Source organism: Lissotriton helveticus, chromosome 4_1 (assembly GCF_964261635.1).
Source record: "Lissotriton helveticus chromosome 4_1, aLisHel1.1, whole genome shotgun sequence".
NCBI lineage: Eukaryota > Metazoa > Chordata > Amphibia > Caudata > Salamandridae > Lissotriton > Lissotriton helveticus.
This window is the reverse complement of record NC_136063.1, coordinates 1339995923-1340014712: the sequence shown is the minus strand read 5'-3', so window position 1 is coordinate 1340014712 and position 18790 is coordinate 1339995923. Positions and strand designations below refer to the sequence as shown.

Genomic DNA, 18790 nt, shown 5'->3' with positions numbered 1-18790 from the left:
TGCAGCATCAGACTCTTCAACAGCATCTGGCACTTGGTATAAAGTGGGAGAAACAGTAGCCTCCACAGTCCCTAGACTAGTATACTTAATTAATGTGTGACTGAGTAAGGAGAGGCTATAAGATTCTACTCTGAAGGCGCTTCGGTGTCAATAGGGGTTTGAAGAACAGAATTGACCACATAATGATTTTAAATAAGATAGATGAACACCTTAATGCTTTTCTTTGATCCAGAAATTGGAGACAGAATTACAGCCTATACATCTTCTACCCCAAATACTGAATTGGTTTTTCTGTAAGACAGCCCAAACACTTGATCTTTGGGAATCTTTTCTTGAATTTTTTGGGAGCCGCCATCAACATGTTTAGAAATCTTATCTTTGCTGGTGGCAGAGTCAGAATGCTTAAAATGAGTTAGCTTTTTTCTGACCTCTTGGATGCCCTGTATGACAATCAAATGATACGGTATGTCAAATTATTTCTCTTTTGCCTCCTTCCCAGAACTATCGAGATTTGGCACATACATATATACTTACTGAACGCAACTACCCAATACTCCTCTAGGCAATTTATTTAATCCTCTCTGACATCCCTACAGATTATGCAACCAGCTCAGTCTTTTAATTAATACTCTAGCAGTCTTGCTCATTTGTAAGTTTACCTTTGTTAATAGCCACCTAAGAAAGAAAAGCTCAAGTATATAAAGCAACATCTGAATTTGCTATCTACATTCAAAAACACAAATGATCAGATACTAAAAATAGCAGCTGCTACCCATGAGGTGACTTTAGTCATTTCCGAAAATGCCCTTGCAAGCCTTGGTAGGAGAAACAGTAGGAAAATGGGAACTAAGCTCCCTGTTTACTTTCAATAGTTTAGCTTCTTGTCCTATTGGCTGAGCCCTGCACCAGCAAATAGAATCCTATTAAGCGGCTCTGATTAGGACAAGGATTAAATGCAATTATGTCAACAGCTTAAAGGATTTACTTTGTGACTCTGCTACACCTGACATTTAGGCAATTTTATTTAATTATTTATATGTAATCACAACTCATTTCCTATGGATATTATGAATGGTTGTGTTTTATAGAGGCTTACAAACAATCTGGTTTGATTAAAACAGACTTCTGATAGAATCTCTGCTCATCATTTAATAGCTAAGGCACAGACACCAGGCATTGCCTAAAAAGAAAATTCTGTGTAAAAATAAAGAACACAACAAATTCCAAAACCAGTAAAACAAGCAATGAAGAAAAGTGTAACAAACAGAAAGATTCAAAAATCAAAGAACAAGCAACATGATTATATAAAGTTTAAGGTAAATGCACCTAGCGAAATGAAAACCACAATCAAAGACAACAGTTGCAGTTGCCTGGGATCTAGTTGTGATTTCAACTCAATAAGGTAGAGCTAGCAAAACATAAACCAAATGAATCATCATAGTTAAACGTTTTACCTGCTTATCTAGTCTCTCAAATGCCCCAGGAAAGCTCTGAGTGCCTGATAGTTCAGGTGCCTGATTTAACCTGTGCACTAGCCAATGATTAGAAAATGCCTACCATCTAACCCTAATCATTCTGTACAATAATCCACCTCCTCTTGCTTTGCTTTGCTTTGCTGTAAAAGTACCCAGGAGACCCTGTTTCAATATGGTAGAAACCTTGTGCAACAAGGCGGTTCATTTCATCAGCTCTTTAGCAACTCTTTTATTAGGATTAACTCTCCTCCCATTAGAAAGGGCCCAAACTGGGTCTCTTCTCCTTATTGATCTGGTAACTGGTTGTCTAGATGCAGCCTGTAAATGTATAGGGGCAGTTCCTCCTTGCCTCTCCAAGTGAAAAGAAGTGGTGCCAAGACAGCCCTTGGTTCTACAAACTGTTTCTGTCTTCTCCCAAACTGCTAATCCTGCTAGATGGTCATCAGATGACATCCTGTGCTCAGAGGAACGCTAGTATCACCCGAGTCAAATTTGTAAACTTTTCTAGCCAAGGAGCTGAATTCTAGCTCTGGAGGTGATGAGTGGCAAAACTGGTATTAGGGCAATTTTAGTCTAGGAAACATAAAGTACATTTTTATTCAAGTTACTCCACTTAATTTATCAAAGATCTGGTTTCACCACTGAATTTGATTTTGAAGATTAATTAATAAATACCATATACTCTTTTCTTGCATAGTCACTGATGGAGATAGGAGGTAACAACTTAAATCTCATCTACACTGTACTACTGTAGCAAAACCTACATTTTCACTGTGCAACACACTCTATATGTTATCTACCTTGTTTTTTTAAATCAGCACACTGTACTGTAGACTTACAAGGCACAATTTAGAGATGAAATAATAATATAGATACGTTGTATTTTACTACATGAAACAATCACATTTCCCTGACATGTGTAGTTGGTAACCTGTAAAAGAACAGGATAGTTATTGAAGATCAAAGATAATGCCACAAGAAATTAAGCTTGTGTTCAGGGTTAGTGGTATTGGTAATTTATAATTGCAGATCTCTCATTACCTAGGGGCCAAATGATGTATAGGCTAGTGGCTCAGTGGTTCCACATACACAAGGGAGCAAACACATTGATGTGGGGGAGGCAACTGATTGGCCATAGAAATGGTAGCTGAAGGACAAAGATGCAAAAGGTTCCTCTCAGGTCACATATCCTCCTTAGGAGCCCAAACACAGCACTGGTATAAGAAGGATGTAGCAAGGTAGGCTCCTTCTGCTTGTGCACCCCCACTTTTTGCCTGGTGCTCAGCTAGTTTTTGACTAGTCTGACTGGCATCCTGCTAATCAGGACCCCAGTCTACCTGCTTTCTCCATAAACTGTTATGTTATGTATCCAAACAAAAAAGCTAATACAGCACACCGTTATCAATTTACATTGATCCACAATAATGTGTATGGGACATATATTCATCACAGTCCAAATCCTAAAGTTTAAAAGACAAGTCCAATATTGAACAAGGCACAATAGGTAGTCCATGAACACCTTCCGTATAAAAATCATTTAATTGCTTTTAAAGAAATTCCCAGCAAACAATGCAGCCAACACATGTTTTGTCTGTACTCATCTGTACTCAGAATTTCTCAAGGCTGGAAAAGTAGACATATGTACAATCAATAGACTCAATAGATTACACATGAATTTAACATCATTTTAAATAAATAAGTGGGATCTGATGTTCTAATGCATGTTAACTAGATGAGGATATAAAAAGGAAGAGAAACATTAAAATAAATATGCAACCAGAACTATTGTCTCCAATTAAATAAATCAAGTGATGCACAAGATGAATCCATAACCAAAAGGACAAAAAACAAAAAAAGCCAAAATGAGACTGAAATTCATATTAAAAATGATTACCAAAGGAGAAATGAATACAAATAGAAAAAGTGATAATCCAATGTGATAAAGTCCAAGGATATAAGCGACAAACCTAAGAGACCCACCAGGCAAAATCAATGTTGTCAACAAAGGATCCACAATACGATGGACGACTGCTTAAAATGAATTGTAAGCAACACAAAATATTCAAGTATTGAGCTTGGCGTTCTAGTGAATAGATAAATAGACATATTAGAATAACTCATGCATATATATACAAGCTCACTATAGACACCAAAATGGAACATTGCGAGAGATCATAATCGAGCCTCTCTGGTATAGTCCAAGCAACAGTCAATATAACCTAATGATGAGGTCTCACGAATAAGGAAAACTATGTACTAGGTATAATCAATACTCAGTAATATACATCCTATGGTTGTAAATAACTAGTAATCCAAAATGTCAAGTGCTGTAACTTTCGGTGCACACCCAATATAAGCATAGGTGTGTTTGACCAAACCATTCCACTCACCCTAAAAGGAGTAACTATGAATGACTTTCTACTCGTTACCGAGATGGAATGTAGGTCATGGCTTGTGACATAGAAATCCTAAAAAATGGACAAATAATAATTGGAAACAAACAATATGAAGAGCTCCAAGAAATATAGTTAAAAAAGTTTAAATAGTTACTCACCCGTAACTATAACCACAGATTTCTTTTAGAAAACATGTAGTTAACAGTGTCGTCCCTCTGTAGAAGTGAATCAGTGTGGTGTCTAGAGTAGAAAGCATGCCACGTATGATTGCCAAAAATGTAATGAGAGAGGCTAGACCATAGTATATCAGTCACCTGTATGTAAAAAGAACAACCAGTAACCATTGGTGCAAATATATATAAGTATGATAAGTACTCAACTTTGCAACCGCTACAACTCACCTTTTGTATCAAGTCAAAAATGCACGCCACGCGTTTTCTGTGCAATAAACAGCAATATAGTAAAATGAATAAAGAATACCGGCAGCAGCCAGACCATGATACATCAGTAGCCTCTATGTAGGAACATCTAGTAACTGTCATTATCAAATATATAACAGAACGATTATGTAATCTCAATTTAGCACCCATCACAGCTCACCTTATGTATCGAAGAAACATTTGCAACAACTGCACATTATGTATGGTGCGCAGAAATGGAGGGCCAGACCATATTACGTCAACAGCCTGCATATAAATAAAAACAAACCAAATAATTATCAGTGCTGAACTGAATAAATAAATATGTTCAGTAACAACTAGAAGCCAGTAGCAACTTACCAAGTACGTCCATGAACAGTATCACAACCACCGCACGAATGTCTGCTCGTACGGGACGGGAGTGAAGCTGTCATGGCCATTTTGACCTCAAGTATTGGCGCTAGGAGATCACGTGACCAAGAGGGCACGTGACTATAATGTGAAACTCCCATAGAGAGCATAGAACATGATGAATACCGCTGCCATCCTAAAAGTGGCAATGTAGTATCAGCAAAGAGCGTGTAAACTTGCAGATTCTACAATCAATCTAATAATACAAAGCCGAAGATGTGCGTACTTAAAATCACCAATGTGATATTTAAAACTGCATGAACATAATCATCTGAATAAAATTCCAGTTTAAAGCTAATAAACACGATAATTATGGTCTGAAACGTAAACAACACAGGAATACATATCCCTGTATGCGAAAGATTGTTGCTGAAAAAATAAGGTCAAATAATAAGGTGAAACCTGTAGTGCCCAACGTCGCATGACCGTGGTGACAAGAAAAGTGGAGGATGAATGACACACGCAGACAAGTAGAGAAAAAAGAAGAAAGACATGAATGTATTCTAGGAGAGTATAGACAATATTATTTGGGAATAGATCATTCTGTTGATAAAGATCCATAGTGGAACAACTTAAAGCACATGTATTTACATTAGAGCAATAGATTTATTTATTTAAGAGTTTATATAGCGCCGCTAGACCCGGAGGTATCAGAGCGCTTTACATGAGGAATTTAGCATTTAGCATATTACAAACGTTACAAAATTAACATGAAAGATCGTTGCGAGGAAGAGGAAAAACAAGGTTATAGAGATACATCTAATGATTAGATCATTACAAAAACAAAAGATATTAAGGTGCAATGGAAGCGAGGGAAAATAGGGGTCAGGGAAAAGGGGGAGAAGAGAAGGGAAACGTGGGAATGAGTGGGAGCAGGGAGAAAGGAACGGACAAAGGACGGAACAAGAAGGCAGGTCAGGATCAGTGGAGAGAGTGAGAAGGAAGATGGGGACAAGAAAAGGGATTCTGAGAGAGGGAGAGGAGGTCCTCGGAGGAAGATATAGAGAGACAGCAGCGAAAGGGCGAGGAGTGCCATGCGCCAGACTCCTCTATAGCCAAACCAAGCGGCTCCACCGGGCATCGGCCATCTCGTCTCAACGGCCATGCACACCAGGTCAGACGAGGTGGTGCACTCCCGAAGCACCACCATCCTCTCGTCGCACTCTCTCTGACAGGGATGGCACGGTGACTGGCTGCTCTTCTCTTCTGAGAAGAACCCCTCAGGACAGGGCTCGCACTGGGTATCCCTCTCCTGGCTGCAGGGCATTCTGGCCCCATACCCACGCTGGCACACCTGGCAGGGCTGGCACCGGCTGATCCCATCCTCCACATGCAAGAAGGTGCCATTAGGGCACTGGCAGACAGTGTCCTCCGTGCAGGTGCAGGTTCTTGCAACCTCCATGTGCTCGGGACATGAGGAGCAGTGGACGCACCCTGTGGGGCTGCCAACACGGGTTAGACGCTTTTCAACGCACAGCCTGTTGGAAATATCGGTGCACATGGTGATCTCCACCTCATCCGCACCACACTCCGTCCGGCATAGCAGGCAGCTCCGGTGTCCAGCCTCAATCTCCAAGTAGTAGCCCTTGACACAGTGGCACACAGCGTCTTCAAAGCGTGTACAGGGTATCAGCACCTCCATGTTGTCAGGGCATCTGGAGCAGGGTGTGCACTGCTCGGTGGCACTGCTTTTCGAGGAGAACGTTACATTCTTTTTGCAGACTTCGCATTTTGTGTTGGAGCTGCCGCATGGCACAGATACCCCGGACCCAGCCAGACAGAGACTACAGCACTCCCCCTGGTTGGTCGTCATCCCACTTGCACAGCGATCCGCCGCTGAGACCTGGATTAGGAGCAAGCCCCATAGGGGCAGTAGGGCCGCCCTCCTCAGCTTCATGTCTGCTTTACGTGGAGACTCCTGCCACCGGCGCCGCCAACTCGGGCTGCCAAAAGTTTACTGGAGCAGCTCTTCTTCGTAGACGAACCAAAGCGACCAAACGCTTTTCTTCCGAAAAGTCACACCGTCAACCCTATAGGTTGTCTAAAGAGGAAATCGACTTCTTGAGCGCCCAGACTGGTTTCTATGCGCTGGTAAGGGTGGCCGGACCGATGAGCCACAACAGGTCGATCCCCACGGCCGGACAGATCAGGTAACGATGAGGACACAATTGTGACGTACACTGCAAAGTCTCAGTATATATAATGTACCTATCAAGTGAAAAATCCATACAGTTGAATGGATTGAACATAAATACTGCATTGTTTACATGAGAATAATGACTGGAGATCAGGTAACCATGAGGACACAGTGGTAACATATAAAGCAAAATCCCAGTTAGTACAATGTATCCATAAGATGAAAAACCCATACAGTTGACTAAACCAAAAATGAGTCTTGCATTCTAACAATGCAATCAGTCTCATAGGAATACATGCACTTCTCCAGCTGTATTTAACCCCTGGTCGACTGATCTTAATTTAATCAGCCACTTGGATTCCAGTTTCGTGAGTGCGGAGGTTTTGTCACCTCCACAAGACATTTAAGACATCACATTTCAGAATTTGAGTGTTCAGTATTATGTAGAGCTAGTGGATAATTGGCATTATTGTTGCAAATCGATCTAATATGTTCCTGGATCCGCTCTTTCAGTGGTCTGATAATACTTCCCACGTAAATTAAATTACATTGGCAGACAATGCAATATACAACATATGTGGCATTACAATTGATGAAGTGCGTTATATTGTGTGTCTTCCCGGTGTTAATGCTGAAACTTTCTAATTATATTTTCAGGAAATTGGCATACACTGCACATTAAATATTTTAAAAAACCATTGGGTTTGGCTGGTAGCCAAGTAGGTGTTTGTTCATTTCTAATGTTACTCACATGAGAAGTACTCAAGATGTTCCTTAAAGTCCTTCTTCTTAAGTATGTAATATGTGATTTTTTTCGTTATATATGGATGGAAGTCATGGTCCAATTTTAACAAATGCCAATGTCTGTGAATTGTCTTGAATATTGTATTGCTATGTGAATTGAACTGTGTAATAACAGCAATTTGTTTCCTGTCTGATCTCTTCTTCTTTTTGGCTTTGGATTTAAGAAGCTTAGTACATTTGATTCTGGTAATTCTCATATGGGCTTTATCCAAAATGTTATCATCGTACCCTCTAGTCAAGAAACGTTTCTTCAGACTCACCACCTCTTGTTGAAAAGTATGATCAATGCTGCAATTCCTCCTAAGGCAAGTCACTTCACCGAAGGGTATGGCCCGAATTTGTGATACAGGATGCACGCTACTCACATGTAATACAGTGTTACAGGCGGTTTTCTTACAAAAGAGTTTAGATTCCAATATTCTATTGTCAACAAAAAGTGTGATATCTAAGAAATCAATGTGATCTTTATTGATGTTGTGTGTAAAGTTCAAAATATATTCATTATTGCTCAAATACACAATAAAGTCCTGTGAGGTCTTAGCATCACCACCCCAGATCATCAGAATGTCATCGATAAATTGACCCCAGTAGACTATATGATTGGCAAACTGGAAGGATCATTGTTGGTTCTGTCTGTATGACTCGGATTGTCTTTGTTGAAATTGGGGAACTGTTATACGCCTGGGGGAGAAGTGATTCTTGTCCATTTCCACTATTATGGATCTGAACCTTGGTTTTGGCCGATAAATCTAGACTTTCCAGGTTTTCCAGGTGCGGTATGCTTAGTTTGCTTGGATGTGTTTCAACACGACCGGCTGAGTTCGTGTGGATCGCTGTCTCAGCGGATTCAACCGCCTTTGGTGGAGTCCGTAAGATGTCGTTGGTGAGCCCTTTTCTGGAGTGTAGCAGGTCCAGATTGACCCTGCTTTGGCTGTTATGGCTGTTGGCTCCTTTACCTGTTATGTAGATGAGTTCTGCCACTTCTCTGGCTCCAGTTGATGTAAGTGCTACATATGTTGCGTCGGCAACGGGGTAGTTGTGAACTCTGGCGGGCCATAAAGGGTCAGATGGATTGCTGCTGGTGTAGCTGTAGTCGGTTTTGCTTGTTAGAAGTGGTGTTTGCAGTCCTTTTATGTTCCCAGTCTTGGAATAAATGGCTGTTCCAGGGTCTTTTAGGAAGGAAAACTTTGTCTATATCTTTGGTTGGTAGGTGCATATATTTTTCCTCACTGGCATTCCTTCAATGGTTATAAGGTTGTTTGAGTCCCTTGACAGTGGTTTTGGTATAGAAGGCAATAAATGCTGTGATGTCGTAGGTGAAGTCAGTGGTCTCGGTGACTGCCGATGAGCCATAATGAGACTTGAGGTGGAGGCGTTTGCCGTAGGTGGTTCGCTGTCCTTTTTGTTTTCATTTCAGCTGATGTTACAGTTGAAATAGAAATTGAGGTTGGAGTTGCAATTAAAGTTGAAGTTGAGGTTGCCTTAAAAGGTCATTCTTTACGAGTGTTGTGAGCATTTGGATTTGTTTCCTGAGGATTGGCTAAATGCGATGACATTATTGGCATTGTTGGCTCAAGTTTCCTATTCCTCGAGTTAGACTTAAAATTGGATTTTGGTTTAGGTAGGGTTTTTTTTAAAATTAATTTGAGTGTGCTTGATTTGGTATTTGAGGCTTAAGGAACCTCCCCTCTTTAAGACCCCTCTTGACTGGGTCTAGCTCGGGAGTTTCCCTTGACAGGGACTAGCTCAGGGCTTCTTGCTTAGCCCGGCTAGAACCCAGATCTTTGGTCCTTTGATATTGAATCCCAGGTGTCAATAATGTGATTGGCTGGCCATTGGGCTCCTGTCATGGCTGGGCAGTATGTAGGATGTCCTCAGGATGTCCTCAGGTGATCAGGTAAAGAAGGGCTGTGTGCGGGATGAAATGAAATGGAGAGGCCAGCCGTTTCCTGCAAGCCAAAGCCTCCGGCCCCCTTGACCCTGAACAACCTGATGACAACCATGTCGGCGGTCTCCGTGAGCAGCCTCACCCCAGTAGGGCACCCGCTTCCCGCTCTCTGCTCTCTCGCCCTCTGGCCACTGGGGTGGGACCGAGGCAAGAGGGTGCTGGCTGGAGTGTGCTGGGGGGAGCTGGGGCGCCGGACAGTGACAGCGAGGAAACAAGGGAAGCTGAGTGATTTCTTCGGGCTGCCACCACCTGTGTGAGGAGCTACTCACCACTGCTGGGTACAGGGCACAGGAGAATGGAGGCTACAATGGTGGCGGCTGTGAAGGGTGGTGATATACCTCCCAGCCTTTCTGCTCCTCCTCCTCCGTCGCTTTCCCCCACTTAGCGGCAGGGCAGGGCAGGCAAGGCAAGGGAGGGAAACCGCTAGGCTGCTTCTGTTCTATTCTTCTCTGCGTCAACCCCTGCCGCCGCTGCCGCCGCCGCTCCTTGTTGCTCCTTGTTGTTGCAAGGCGAGTAGGCGAGTAGGCGAGCAGGCAATACAGGCAAGGCAGGCAAGGCAAGTAAGGGAGACCGAGCTGTGATGGGTGTTAATTTGAGATTACATAATTGTTCTTTTATATATTTGGTAATGATAGTTACTGGATGTTCTTTTTTCATAAAGGCTACTGATGTATCACGGTCTGGCTGCTACCGGTAATCTTTATTCATTTTAAACATTGCTGTTTATTACACAGAAAGCGCGTTGGTTGCATTTTTGTCTTGATACAAAAGGTGAGTTGTAGCAGTTGCATAGTTGAGTATCTAACATACTTATATATATTTGGCAACAATGGTTACTGGGTGTTCTTTTTACATACAGGCGACTGATATGCTACGGTCTGGCCGCTCTTGTTACATTTTTTGCAATCATACGTGGCATGCTTGCTAGACAACCCACTGGTTCACTTCTACAGAGGGATGACACTGCTAACTATAAATTTTCAACAAAAAAATCTGTGGTTATAGTTAGGAGTGAGTAACTATTTAAACTTTTTAAACTATATTTCTTGGAGCTCTTTATATTGTTTGTTTCCAATTAATATTTGTCCATATTTTAGGATTTCTATGTCACAAGCCATGACCTACATTCCACCTCGGTAACAAGTAGAAAGTCCTTCATAGTTACTCCTTTTAGGTTGAGTGGAATTGTTTGGTCGAACACACCTATGCTTATATTGGGTGTGTGCTGAAAGTTACAGCACTTGACATTTTCGATTACTAGTTATTTCCAACCATAGGATGTATATTACTGAGTATTGATTATACCTAGTACACAGTTTTTCCTATTTGTGTGGCCTTATCATTAGGTTATATTGACTGTTGCTTGGACTATACAGGTTACGTTTGATTATGATCTCTCACAATGTTCCATTTTGGTGTCTAAAGTGGGCCGGCATAGACATGCATGAGTTATTCTAATATGTCTATTTATCTATTCACTAGAACGCCAAGCTCAATACTTGCATATTTTGTGTTGCCTACAATTAGTTTTAAGCAGTCGTTCGTCGTAGCGTTGATCTTTTACTGACAACATTGATATTTCCTGGTGGGTCTCTTTTGTTTGTCGCTTATATCCTTCAACTTTATCACGTGGAATTATCACTTTTTTTATTAGTATTGATTTCTCCTTTGGTAATAATTGTTAATATAAATGTTAGTGTCATTTTGGCTTTCTTTTCTTTCTGCACTTATGGTTATGGCTTCATCGTGTGCATCACTTGATTTATTCAATTAGAGACTATGGTTCTGGTTGCACACTTTTTTTTCCTCTTCCTTTTTTCATCCTTATCTAGTTAACATGCATTAAAACATCGGATCCTACCTATTTATTTTAAATGATGTTAAATTCATGTGTAATCTATTGAGTCTATTGATTGTACATATGTCTTCTTTTCCAGCCTTAAGAAAGCCTGAGTACAGTTTAGTACCGACGAAACACGTTCTGGCTGCATTGTTTCCTGGGAATTTCTATGAAAGGTGTTTATGGAATACCTATTGTGCCTTGTTCAATATTGGACTGGTCTTTTAAACTTTAGGATTTGGACTGGGATGAATATATGTCCCATACACATTATTGTGGATCAATTTAAATTGATAACGGTGTGCTGTATGAGCTTTTTTGTGTGGATGTTAAAATGCATGATATCTTGTTAATGTGCGAATAGCACCCTTAGGTAGTGGGTGTCTAAAGCTAGCTGAGCATCCTGCTGTACTTAGAGCAGTTCTAATTACTAATCACGCTAATTTTCAAACAGTGTTTACAATATTTGTTGTTATTTGATGTGCAGTTTTTTCCTGTTAAGCAACATTACTACCTATTTTCTGTTTGTTATGTTATGTACTTAGGCACTCTCCAGATTGGATACTGGGGTGCCCTTGTCAGTTCCTAGTATATGGTACACATATACCCATGGCATAGGTACCATAGAGACCTCCCATGGGCTGAGACATGTATTGTGCCACCCCTGAGAGGTCAGGCAAAATGGAACTATAGGCCTGCCATTGCAGCCTGTATAAGTTGGAGCATGCACCACTTACTTAAGACATAGGCTTATTATATCTAAGGGTAACTGCATTTAAAACCTATAAATCACCCCTACACCAGGCCTTAACAATTCTTAAGGCAGGATGCTTGGTTCTAAGTGAGAGGGTTCCACTGCACGAGCTGGACACTGCTGCAACCTATGGAGTCAATTCTCTCTGGTTGTCCATGATACAGCCATATACCACAGATAGAGTGGCATTATTAGACCGCGTTCTGACTAACTCTAAAGAATGAAACCCTGTCCTGTTTGGTATCAAATATGCTGGACTCATACCCCCACACAGGTAACCAGTGTGGGAGGTACGATTCCACCCCTCAGAAGCGAGTTTTGTGGGGTTCTTGGTGTTCCAGGTACCAGCCTTCTAGTCCGGGACAGCACACAATGGATGCTGCCGACCAGAGACACATTTCTGCCCTCCTGCTGCTGAGCCATGCTCGAGCAGGGGAAGGAGAAGAATAGGCATCCGGTCAAATGGAGGAGTGACTACCTTCTAGACGGGGTTTAGTGTATTAGGCCTGGGTGGGTGCGCTTGCCTGCGACTGAAAGTCTGCATGAGGGGCACATTTGGTGTCCCTGTGCATAGCCAAGTTCAAACCAGACCTGGGAGCTGTTTGCTACCTCTCTGGTGCAAAACTGGACAAAGGACTTGGGAGTAACCTCCCCACTTTCCAGCCCCTCCCCTGGGAGAGTCCCCTGAATTTCTGTCCAACCCTCTCCCGTGGGTACAAAAGGGCTTACCTGGCTGTAAGACCCTACATTCGACATGGACAAGATTCTGAACCAGAAACCACTGACCTACGAGTACAACAGTCTGGAATATCTGGACTTCATTTGGGCCCGACTTCATCTCCCTCTCAGTCCAAAGCAGCGCCTGTGTCCCTGCTCCATACAAGCTCTGTGCAGGGCCTGTGGGGTGTCAAGAACAACTGAAGATATCTCCCGTGGGGTGAAGTAATCACTCCCCTGCATCTGCAGGCACCACATCACGACTGACTGGTCTGCTGCTTCTGAGCTTCTATTGACTCCGAAGGCTCCAGCAACACAGGAGGTGGGTCCCTATGTTCCGTGAGGTCTGAACTGCCCTTTACCATGTTTTGAGGTCAGAATCCCTCATGGGAGCTGCAATACCCGTAACCCTGTGCACCATGTTCATTTGCAAGTTCATATGCTTGTTGGCATTTCCTGAGCAAGTGACCAAACTCTGGCACCATTCCCTACCAAGAACTCTGGCCTCCTCACACAGAGTGGTACGTGGGCTGTTGTTTGATGAAATCACTCGAGGTCCTCTTATGACTCCTGATCCTCTGGCCTCTGAGTCCATTTGAAGGTCAACTTAACTTTCCTTGAGCTCCCTTGGTGGCTCCAGGCCTACCCTGACTCCCCTTGCTTTGGTGAGTCTCCTGTAACTTCCTGGTCCAAACCGTAACCTTCTTTGACCTTCTGCATGGGTTGCTGTTGCCAAGGCTTGTTGGTGCTCCCGCCAGACACCAACCCCTCAGAACTCAACAGCCTTTGTGGAACAGCTCATATCCTGCTCCTGGTTGTCCTCAACATCTCCTGTTCCCCGTGGTTGCAGAGTCAAGAACCCCCTCAATGGACCTGAAGCATCCAACATTGGTGGCCATTCGTCTACCGAGCCCCTGGTCACTCCTGAGAGACCCAGACTCTGTCTCCTCTGCTTTCAGGTACTCTTCAACCAGAATCCACCTTTGTATTCCAACTGACACTTTTCTTCCTTCCAGCAGTGACTCTTCTTCGAAGTCCTCCATTGAGATTGACAGCGCTTTCCAACACCAATTCAGACCTATGAACCCGGCTCCCCTGGGATAGGTAACTCTGGCTCTCCAACCTCCTAACTTCCAGTGGGTTTCTTCGAAGTCCACTGGGAAGGGTTCTTAAACTCTAAAACTTCAACTGCGACTTTCCTATATAATTGTAACGAACACGTGGTTGTGTTCCCACACAGCACCCATCCTCCGTAGGGTCCCTACTTACTCACCTAAGGTGGTTACTTGGGGTCCCAATGATTCTACATCCTCTAGACACTGTCTTGACTTGAGTTGTGGTTCTTATACCAATATTGTAGTATATGGCGTGGTCCCCTCCTGGGGCCCAATGTGTATTTGTGCTGTTTACTCTTGTTTCTGTGCTTTAGTATTGTGTGCTTTGAGAGCATCTTCGTGTAGAAGATACTGTCTCATCCCACATAGTGTTCTATTAATAAATACATATTTTTATAACTACAGTGTGGTTCTCCTTTTATTTAACCAATACTATAAGGTTGCATTCTGGTAAAACAAGCTGCTTAACAGTCCTTCAAGACAAAGCCTGAAGGCTGCTCTCCACAGCTACCAATTGGAGAGCTTTATAAGGTTATCTTTGACCTCTTAAATCACCATAAGGGTTGTTTGGATTGGTGCGAGGTATACCAGGCCAACGTCGCACAAAGGAGCTGTGTGAAGTAAAAAAACAAATCAACAGAGAAGTACGAAGGGTCTCACCGAATGCAAAATTATTCAAACTGTTCAACAGAACACCACTTCAGTAGCTGAGAAAAAACCTATAACAAAGAATGCTGGCAAGCAAAGAAAATCAACCAAAATGGTATATAGAACAAGATCTTAGAGTCTGGTAAGCAATCCAACAGCAAATATTTTAAACAGGCTGATCTTGAGTCAAGAATGGCACCATGACACAGGAATTCCAGGGTGTACAACATTTGCGCCATGTATTTGTCTCCACCTACCAAGATTACTAGTGGAAATAGCTAGAATATAATAAAAATAGGAATACTAGAGACCAATGTTGCTGGGGGCAACAGGATCACTGACAGAGCCCCGTAGACTCCACCAATCTCTGTCAACACATAGAAAACTCAAAGGCCGGTGCCTTCAGTAGAATTCTATCAACTCTACAAAACCTTTGCACTCATACTGACCCTGAAGATCCGCTAACAGACACCAAGCACCGGGGGAGGATAATAAAGAAACTGATGTCTGAGAGTGCTATAGGACCCAACGGACTTCCAAACGCACTCTTTAAGCAAGATGTGCTCTTTTGGGACATTTATTAAACACCACTCTCCTATAGAATTTACAGCTCCAATACCGTTCTGCCCTCAAGGAGATGGAGCACACTTAACCCGATATGTAAGAGTGGCAGTCAAACACCCCCTCTGAATTAAAGACTAATAAAAGTCAAAACCAAAGTTCATGCCTTGTGCATACTTTAAAAATTACAAGAGTGGGAAAATGAAGAAAAATGAATTCCCCACAAATGCAAAGAGGATTCATGCCGGGTATAGGGACAGTAACAAACCTCTCTGCACATACCATCCTGATAGAGAGGCAATGCAGCAAAGGAGCCTTCTATTTACATGCTTTTTCGACCTCAAATCTGCTTTTGATAGAATTCTCCTTGGCTGACTCTCGGCAGAATTGGCAGATTGGGGCCTCCCTGAAAAACTGTTAAATTCAATCATCTCCCTGAACAGAGATGCTTGGGTTCATGTCAAAATTGGCAATGGCGATTCAAACTTAAAATGGCCTGAAGCAGGGGTGTGTCTTAGCCTGCTGCCTATTGAATCTTATTTTTTTGTTGGACCTCGATCAACATCTGACACAAGCTGAGGGTCTTCTTCCAAAATTGGCATTGAATAAAACTGATGACCTGCAATACGCTGACAACATAGTCATCTTGAGTCAGACACCTTTTGGGCTACAAAGGTCAATGAATTCACAGGTTGTATACATTGCGTTATCTCACATGGGGGTAACTGGGAGAGGGGGCTGACCAGACATAATATTCATATACATTTTGTGCTGGCAGGAGTTGTCAAGTTACCATCTCGATAACTAGTCTGGAAGAGCCTATTTCAAACTGAGCGGTTTTCAAAATAACAATACATAAGCTTGGCAGGAACTGTTATTGTACCACACTGAAAAAACACAATTAAATGAGCCATGTAAACTGAGGGGGAGGGCTAAAGGTGACATGTGTGTTTGTATTATGGGGATTTTCCCAGACAGCATGAATGCAAACGGTGTACAGTCATAATATCGAGTCTTTTATTTCGACTGGACAGAATATCGAGTAAAAAATATAGAATGGACATAATATCGACTTGACATAATATAGACAACAGAAATATCGACTAGAGAAAATTAATATCGAATAGAATGGACATAATATCGAATCAAAAATATAGAATGGACATAATATCGACTAGACATAATATAGACAACAAAAATATCGAATTTAAGGTAAGTTAATAATAATTTTTATTTTTTGTGTAATATAAGTCTGTAGCGGGTTGTGGGTTTATAGGGGAATAGGGTGGGAAGTAATTTAATTCTAATTAATTAAATATGTTAATTTATTTATTGATATATATTTAGAATTAATTGTTAATTAATTATTAATTGGTAATTAATTAAAATATAATTGGTAATTAATTATAATTGATTAATTGATAAATATTTTAATTTTAGTAATTTATTTTCTGTAGCGGGTTGTGGGTTTATAGGGGAATAGGGTGGGAAGTAATTTAATTCTAATTAATTAAATATGTTAATTTATTTATTGATATTTATTTAGAATTAATTGTTAATTAATTATTAATTGGTAATTAATTAAAATATAATTGGTAATTAATTATAATTGATTAATTGATAAATATTTTAATTTTAGTAATTTATTTTCTGCAGCGGGTTGTGGGTTTATAGGGGAATAGGGTGGGAAGTAATTTAATTATAATTAATTAAATATGTTAATTTATTTATTGATATATATTTAGAATTAATTGTTAATTAATTATTAATTGGTAATTAATTAAAATATAATTGGTAATTAATTATAATTGATTAATTGATAAATATTTTAATTTTAGTAATTTATTTTCTGTAGCGGGTTGTGGGTTTATAGGGGAATAGGGTGGGAAGTAATTTAATTATAATTAATTAAATATGTTAATTTATTTATTGATATTTATTTAGAATTAATTGTTAATTAATTATTAATTGGTAATTAATTAAAATATAATTGGTAATTAATTATAATTGATTAATTGATAAATATTTTAATTTTAGTAATTTATTTTCTGTAGCGGGTTGTGGGTTTATAGGGGAATAGGGTGGGAAGTAATTTAATTATAATTAATTAAATATGTTAATTTATTTATTGATATATATTTAGAATTAATTGTAAATTAATTATTAATTGGTAATTAATTAAAATATAATTGGTAATTAATTATAATTGATTAATTGATAAATATTTTAATTTTAGGGTTCAGGGTCAGTTTTCAGTTTTTGGGTAAAGGGGTATTTTTAGGGTTCAGGGTCAGTTTTCAGTTTTTGGGGTAAAGGGGTATTTTTAGGGTTCAGGGTCAGTTTTCAGTTTTTGGGGTAAAGGAGTATTTTTAGGGATCAGGGTCAGTTTTCAGTTTTTAGGTAAAGGGGTATTTTTAGGGTTCAGGGTCAGTTTTCAGTTTTTGGGTAAAGGGGTATTTTTAGGGTTCAGGGTCAGTTTTCAGTTTTTGGGTAAAGGGGTATTTTTAGGGTTCAGGGTCAGTTTTCAGTTTTTGGGTAAAGGGGTATTTTTAGGGTTCAGGGTCAGTTTTCAGTTTTTGGGGTAAAGGGGTATTTTTAGGGTTCAGGGTCAGTTTTCAGTTTTTGGGTAAAGGGGTATTTTTAGGGTTCAGGGTCAGTTTTCAGTTTTTGGGGTAAAGGGGTATTTTTAGGTTTCAGGGTCAGTTATCAGTTTTTGGGGTAAAGGGGTATTTTTAGGGTTCAGGGTCAGTTTTCAGTTTTTGGGGTAAAGGGGTATTTTTAGGGTTCAGGGTCAGTTTTCAGTTTTTGGGTAAAGGGGTATTTTTAGGGTTTAGGGTCAGTTTTCAGTTTTTGGGGTAAAGGGGTATTTTTAGGGTTCAGGGTCAGTTTTCGGGTAACGGGGTATTTTTAGGGTTCAGGGTCAGTTTTCAGTTTATGGGTAAAGGGGTATTTTTAGGGTTCAGGGTCAGTTTTGGGTTTTTGGGGTACAGGGGTACTTTGTACAAATAAAGTAAAATTACATTTAAATTAAATTTATTTAATAAAATTAAATTATATTAAATTATATTATAATATTTTTTATTAATTTATATTAAAAAAATTATTATATACTTACCAATACTTACGCTGTAATGGTATGCGTTGTAAAGGTATATGCGTTGTAAAATCTTGCGTTGTAAATGTATGTGTTGTAAAAGTTTTTGCGTTCTAAAAGTTTTGTTGTAATGGTAGGCGTTGTAAAAGTATGCGTTGTAACGTCATACATCCCTGGAGTGGGAATAGTAATTTTAACCTCTACGCTATCCAGCGCTTTCCCTACTGTTGCACCCACTGGAGTGGGAGTAGTAAATTTTACCTCTACGCTATCCAACACTTTTGCTAATGTTGAACTCACTATAGTTGTAACAATAAATTTTAAACATTTTCTAAAATGTTATATATGTTTATTTAATAATATGTTTATATATATATATATATATATATGTGTGTAATTTTTGGTGATATAATTTTTTTAATTATATAAATTATTTATTAAAATTACATTTTTTTATTAATTATTTCTAAG

At 40.2% G+C, this 18790-nt stretch overlaps 1 protein-coding gene across 1 annotated transcript in view; it reads right to left on the bottom strand.

The window, feature by feature from the left end:
* The window catches only part of LOC144828147 (tumor necrosis factor receptor superfamily member 16-like), a 43795-nt gene extending 37074 nt beyond the window's left edge, over positions 1-6721 (bottom strand). Inside the window, exon 1 of the mRNA XM_078686259.1 lies at positions 5763-6721. Within this exon, the coding sequence (XP_078542385.1) occupies positions 5763-6598 (836 nt within the window). The 5' untranslated portion in view covers positions 6599-6721. The remainder of the gene's footprint in view (positions 1-5762) is intronic.
* Between the last annotated feature and the right edge of the window lie 12069 nt (positions 6722-18790).